Source organism: Protomyctophum parallelum (assembly GCF_964188405.1).
Source record: "Protomyctophum parallelum genome assembly, chromosome: 18".
NCBI classification, from domain to species: Eukaryota; Metazoa; Chordata; class Actinopteri; order Myctophiformes; family Myctophidae; genus Protomyctophum; species Protomyctophum parallelum.
Genome location: NC_139716.1, coordinates 34620244 through 34627296, shown reverse-complemented (window position 1 = coordinate 34627296; position 7053 = coordinate 34620244). Strand labels below are relative to the sequence as shown.

Here is a 7053-nt window from a genome sequence, read left to right as displayed (position 1 = left end):
GTAGTGTGGCGTATATGGATGTACAGTAAATAATGTTTACGGGGAAGACACAGAGAGCAACTGTAAACCATCTAGAATCATGATAATGATAATATAACATGCCATCTTTTACTGGCTCCTCTGGGGGGAAAAAAACAAGCCAAAAGTTGCGGGACTTGGACTTGGCAACCCTGTTGGTGACACGTACGAGCTCTTTAGCATCTGTCACTGGTGGTGGTGTGCATGACTCAGTCTGGACTCACAGCAGGAGTGGCCAAGCGGCTCTCCACTGAGTACATCCATACTTACTGTAAGTACTGTACTGTAAAATGTTGAGGTACTTTTCCTTTATTTCCAGTTTTCAGTGTATGTACTTCTACTCCACTACATTCCAGAGGCGGCTATTGTACTTTCACTCCACTACAATTATTTGAAACGTATATACTAGTTACATCTTTATAGATTTGGATTATTACCGGTATTTCAAATGTACAGTAGGCCTACATTACCCACTATATATATGTGTACAAGTACATATATACATATAATTGAGTACCCATTTCCTGTCACCCTACTGTCCCTCTATAAAAATATATAAAATTAAGGCGAAAGCCACAAAAAAACAGCAACATTTAAAATAGCAGATCTCAGGGTGCCGCTGGCCTAGTGTTCCAGGCCCATGCCACATAATGGCTCTGTCCGGCCTGACAGCGCGTTGCGTCTTCGAGTCCCGTTCATGATGACCTTTGCTGTCTGCGTGTCTCTCCCCTTCTCTCTCTCCCTCTTTCCTGTTGGTTTTCACTGTAACTATCAATAAAGGCACAAAAGCCAAAAACAAATATTAAAAAATGTATGTAGAGCTGAAGTGGTTAATGTATGTTTTGTACTAATAATCCAAATCTACAAAGTAACGAATAAGGTCCTCAAATAATTGTAGTGGAGCAAAAGTACAATATTTGCCTCTAAGATGTAGTGGAGTAGAAGTAAATGTATATTGGAAATTGGAAATACTCTACCACCAAATTGTACTAGAGTATATTTAGTTACTTTACAACTGCACTTGGAGGACTTGTGCAAACACAATTCCTTTGCTGCTGAATGTTGTGACAGACAGGTCAGGCCACTGTACAGGCCATGACAAGACAGGGCTTTTTAAAGGCTAGACACGGACGGACACATATTTTTGGACGTAACCTGAGGGCCCTTTGGGGTGAACATGACGAACCGTTGAGATGTTTGTAAGCGCTTATGCGTTTGTCTCTGAGGCTATATATATTTACAGGCAGCACTGTCATTGGGAATGTGACATTGAAACTGAGAGTTTGTTATTGCAGAGTGCAGACACACAGACTATGAGACTATGTCCACCAGGTTTGATAGACGGTGGTTCTCAAACTGTTTCCATGTGTCAAGTGATATGTATTTGGGCTGGGATTTGTGCATGCCGGGGTGCATTCATTAAAAAATAATAATAATCATAATCCTTTCACAGGACATATCACCACATACCTTATACTGTCATCTTTCGTAGCTGTATGGGGGGGGGGACCTATTTTTTTAATACTATTATACCTACTAGTGTAAGGAGGAATGAGTTACCCCAAAAAAACGCAGACACGCACACACTTTTTCTATTATACCATCTCGCCCGCCTCTTCCTGGATCTGGGCAAAGCCCAGGAACACTTGTTCCAGCGATATCTGGCTCACGCAGTAGTCTTCGACACGGTACTTCTCTTTGGCCGACTCCATTGTCCCAAACACCTGTGCCCAGGTGACGGCCTTGTCGGTCAAGTGGTAGTGCACCGTGCCCTGGTGCTCGTCCTTCAGCGCACAGCCCGGGAAGGTGCTTTCGATGAAACGCTTGAAGCGCTGCAGGTTGCTCTCCTTCTCCTCCTGCTCCTCCGGGCCCCCCACCTCCTCTATGTCGTCGTGGCGTGCCACCTTCACCTGCAGGGTGTAGCCGCCGCCGAACCTGCTCTTGAGATGCTGCGGACTGCCCAGACACTTCAGCCGACCGTCCACCATGACGGCCAGCCTAGTGCACAGGGCCTCACACTCCTCCATGTCGTGCGTCGTGACCACCACGGCTTTGCCGGAGTCTCGGGTGCGCACAACGGCGTCCCACAGCAGCCGCTTGGCCACAGGGTCCATGCCGGCGGATGGCTCGTCCAGGAAGACCACCGGAGGCCCACCGATCAGGGCCACGCCCGCACTCAGCTTCCTCTTGGTGCCGCCACTGTAGGCGCCGACCAGCTTGTCGGCATGGGGCTCCAGCAGCAGCGACCGGAGGACGTTCCGTACGCAGCCGGACGCGCGCTTCTCCGGGATCCCCCTGAGCCTGGCGTACATGCGCAGCGTCTCCCGCCCCGTCATGTGGTCCAGGAGAGCGTTGAACTGGGGACAGTAGCCGCTGCGCCGCTGCACCTCCTTGACGCCGCCCAGGACGCTGTGTCCGCCGACGTAGGCGTTCCCGGAGGTGACGGTCTCGTCCCCAGTCAGCATCTTGAAGGTGGAGGTCTTCCCGGCGCCGTTGAAGCCCAGCAGGCCGAAGCACTCCCCTTTCCCCACGGCCAGAGACAGCCGGTCCACGGCCAGCAGAGTCCCTGAGCGGCCGTACGCCTTGCTGAGCTCCCTCAGTATGAGGGGGCTGTCGGCCGCGGACTCCACCGCAGGCTGGCACTCCAGGACCCTCGCCCTCTCCGCGGCCACGTCGGCGTCCTCCGGGAGCGGCACCGCGCCCGCCGGCGTAGCCGGGCGGCGCCACGTGACCCTTCTGCCCAGGAAGCGAAGGACGCTTTGTGCTTCGATGACGAAGAGCAACGCGATGAAGACCACGCCCTGCACGGAGAGAGACACTAAGAAACGGCCCACCCCAGGCTCAGACATGGACAAGTAGTTCTCCTGGTACTTGCGCAAGCCATTGGGGTACTCGCATATCATCTTCCATGTCATATCACCTCCCGCCTCAGGGCGTGAGGTGATACTCAGGGCCTCAGGGCGGGAGGTGCAGAAGGAGGTGAGCTTGTAGTTGCGGTAGAACCACATGAAGGACATGCCCAAGCAGTAGTTGGGGAAGAACAGAAACATCCTGTTCAGTACTACCAACCAGTGGATGTCAGTTATCAGGTAAGGCGGCAGGTAAGTTATCAGATCCAGGAGGAAACCAAAAAATGCGGTAACGGTGCCCAATATCACGTTGAGGGCGGTGAGGCACGTGTAGGCGGTGCCCGCCTTGTCGAACAGGAAGCTGAGCAGGTACACGAGGGGTATGACGGCCCAGCCGTACAGCATCAGGATCAGCAACACGTCCGCCAGGCGGTGGTCCCCCGCGAAGGCCTCGACCGCGAGTGCCCCGAACGCCCCCAACAAGACGACGCAGACCAGCAGGAAGTTCAGCAGGTCCCACAGCAGCGCAGAGAACCAGAAGTTGGCGAGGTAGAGGCCGCTGACCTGCTGGACGTGTCTGGACTTGACGGAGCGCTCGGTGACCAGCAGCAGGGCGAACGTGCTGGACAAGGACGCCATGCCGAACATCAGCATGACGGCGACCCCGAAGGCGATCGTATGTTCCTGAACCAGTACATGATCTTGTCCATGGAGCTCGTCCACGGTCTGCCGCGGCAAGGGCCAATTGCTTGTCTGGATGGAAGCACTGAGCCCGGCCACGCATTTGAACAGTGCGTTGTCCACCATCATGAGGGACGTGGCGTGGGTGTGGTAGCCCTCGCCGCTGTAGTACGCCGTGGCCTCCGTAAAGCCCTCGCTGCTGTCGCGGAAGACGGCACCCACCACACACTGCTGGTTGAATGCCTGCGCCTGGGTCAGGATGTACGGATGTAAGTCATTGACAGGGACGATCTGATCCGATTGTTTTACCTGGGAGGCGTATGCCTCTGCCAAGGCAGCTGCCTGCTGGTCACCTTGGACCACCACAGGGACTCTGGGGTAGCCGTAGAGGCTGAGATCCAGGCTCAGGGGTGGATGCTCAGGTGTGGGGTCCACAAACATGGCCACGGGTATCATGAAGACGAGGGGTACCAGGAACTGGGCCACCACCAACTTCCAGTTTCTCCAGGTGTACAGTGCTCTTTTCAGGAACATGGCGTAGAACTGCTGCATGCATAACCTGAGCCCCGTGTTGAGCTTGGTGTCCTCTGAGCCGAGCATCTGACCGTCGTTTGTTCCGACGTCCTCTGCGGTCATCTGCGGTCGAGGGGGACTCCTGTGCTGGTTCTGCAGTGTGGGCACCTGAATGGCCTGGATGTCCAAACTGGAATCGGCCAGTTTCCCCACTCTGAGGAACACTTCCTCCATGGTGGTTATGGAGGCTCCGTAGCTGGCGACGCCCAAACGCTCCCTGTCCGCCTCCAGCTCGGCAAACAGCGACTCGAACTTCCCAACACTCTCCTTGGGCAAAACGTAGGAGAGCTCCGCCCCCACGTTGCTCTCCAGCGTGGCGTCTGGGACGTGAGCGTGGACCCGACGGGTGATCTCGGACACGTCGCAGTGTGCCCGAGCGTCCTTCACGATGGCCACGTGGTAACCGGCGCCGTACTTGCTCTTGAGGAAGAGCGGCGAGCCGCAGCACCGCAGCTCCCCTCCACTCATGATGGCCACACGGTCGCCCAGCCGGTCGGCCTCATCCATGAAGTGCGTGGTGATCACGACGGTGCGCCCGCGCTTCTCCCCCTGCAGCAGGTCCCAGATGGCTCGCCGTGCCGACACGTCCATGCCCGACGTGGGCTCGTCCAGCAGCACCGCCTTGGAGCCGCCGCTCAGGGCGACGCCAATCGACAACTTCCTCTTCATGCCGCCGGAGAGGGTGCTGGCGAGGGCGTGCCGCTTGTCCCCCAGGTTCAGGACGCCGAGCATGCGGTCCACGTCGGCTGGGATCTGGTCTCGGGGGAGGCCCTTCAGGTGCGTATAGAAGAGCAGGTGCTCACCGACCGTCAGGTCGTCGAACAGGATGTCGTGTTGGGGACAGAGGCCCAGGCTGCGACGGATCAGGGCCATGTCGCGACGAATGTCGTAGCCGTTGATGCGGGCCTGCCCACTGGTGGGCGGGAACAGGCCGGTCAGCATGGACAGTGTGGTGGTCTTCCCGGCCCCGTTGTGACCCAGCAGCGCGGTGATCTGTCCCTCGAACATGTTCACCGTGAGGTCCTGCACGGCCTGCCGCCGTGTCCCGTCGCCTGCATTGAATTCCTTGGTCAGGTGTTTGATGGAGACCCCGGGGACCAGTCCGGTGGGTTCCTCCTCCATGAACTCACCCCCGGCGGTGGCGGAGGCGCTCTCCCCCACCTCTTCCTCGTTCCCACCGAGCGGAGCCGTGCGGGGGCTGCCGCGCCAGTAGGAGGCCAGGGCGAAGAAGTGGTACGGCAGCGGCACGCCGTACTCGCCGGGGAAGACGGCCTCCACGTACCACCCCACGAGGGCGTACAGCGAGGCGTCCAGCAGCAGCATGCCCAGGACCCACACCAGGGACACATCGCGGTCCACCGACACCGACTGGAACAGGCCGGACCACCGGATGCCCGTGCCTTTGCCTTCGAATGCGGCGAAGAGCTCGGCACCCATGGCCATGGCCACGTTGGAGATGAGGCAGGCGGGGGTCTTCCGGCCGCGGCTCAGGAACACGTGAGGCAAGTAGCTCAGGGTGTAGATGAGGCCGGCCGCCCACGCCGCCACGTGGGCCCGTGAGAAGAAGGTGCTGATCATGAAGCTGAAGTTGACGGTGGCCACGGCGGAGACCAGCAGGAAGAGCAGCACCAGCGTGGGGTCGCTGTGGTTCAGCACTGCTGTGCTGACCCCGTTGGCGCGGCCCCACCGGTACTCAATGGGAACACGCAGGAGCACCGTGACCAGGACGACAGAGACGGAGAGGCCGAGGAGCGATGCGAGGAACCAGGCGCTCCAGTGGAGCCAGTTACTGACGCCCATCATGCGCATGTACTCCCTGAGCTTGCTCTCCTTCTCCTGCACCAGGGCCCGCACCGCATTGACCGAGGCGTAGTAGAAGCCGAACACCGGCAGCAGCGGCAAGACGTACACGCTGTACAACGCGAAATAGTCTGCCCTGTACGCCGGGTCAGGGAAGCGGGACAGGAGCACCTTTGTCCGGTTCAGCAGGGAATCTGCCAAAGCTTTGTTGTAGAAGCGCATGACGGCCAGGTCTACCGCATGTTGCACCAGCAGAAAGTCCTCGTAATCAGAAGGCCAGTTGCGTCCCCGCTGCGGGAACAGGGGAAACAGCCTGTCGGTGTGCCAGCTGTTGGAGTAGCCTAACCGCAGATGATAGCTCACCTGCGGGGGTGGCAGTTCTTCATCGTTGCAACGGAAGGAATCTTTGAACACCACGGCGGCGTAGACCTTCGCCGAGTCAGGATCGTTCCTCACGTAGTCTTCGAGCTGCTGCTCCGTGTCGAACCAGAGTGGTTTGACACGGAGCTTGTGGTGTCCCGCAAAGCCACTCAGGCTGACCTGAACATCTTCTGCTACCTGCCGCACCGCTTTGGAGCCACCTGGCACATATGCCAAGCTTATGTTTGTCGAAGGACCCCAAAGCCTCTGGGAAATTAGCTGCTCGAAAGAGATATTGCTATAGACCTCTTGTTCTATATCTTCCCCGGGCGGAGCATTCCAGCGCAAGAAGACGAGTACGCCCGCGAACAGCAGCGGCAGGGCCATTTCACACGTGGTCGCCAGGATCCGACGTTTCCGCAGCACATAGTTCTTCCACAGCAGTAAGCCCAACTGCCGCGTGAGACTCATTGTCACCGTCAGTCGGAGATATTAAATAATTAAATGACCGAGGTGGTGGTTTGACAGATGGAGCAACAGGTAGGAAACGGCTCGCCCATCTACTACAGTATGATTCGGCAAGCTAACGCGAATGTATAACGTGTGTGAGAGAGAGAGAGAGAGCAAACACCACCTTTATACACAATATGTAGCACTTGTAGGCCATCACCATCAAAATGACGCCGGTAGGCTGTCACGCCTACCGTGACGTCAGCCTTGCATTCCCTATTCTATGATGTCCTCAGCCTATAAGTAATTACATTTGGTGACA

The 7053-nt window shown here is 56.9% G+C and overlaps 1 protein-coding gene across 1 annotated transcript; it reads right to left on the bottom strand.

Moving 5' to 3' along the window:
* Nucleotides 1-1613: 1613 nt before the first annotated feature.
* On the bottom strand, nt 1614-6752 carry LOC310876111 (phospholipid-transporting ATPase ABCA3-like; the record flags this gene model as incomplete). Its single annotated transcript, XM_083789557.1, has 1 exon — nt 1614-6752. One exon carries the CDS (start codon nt 6750-6752, stop codon nt 1614-1616), a length of 5139 nt encoding a protein of 1712 aa, XP_083645683.1.
* Between the last annotated feature and the right edge of the window lie 301 nt (nt 6753-7053).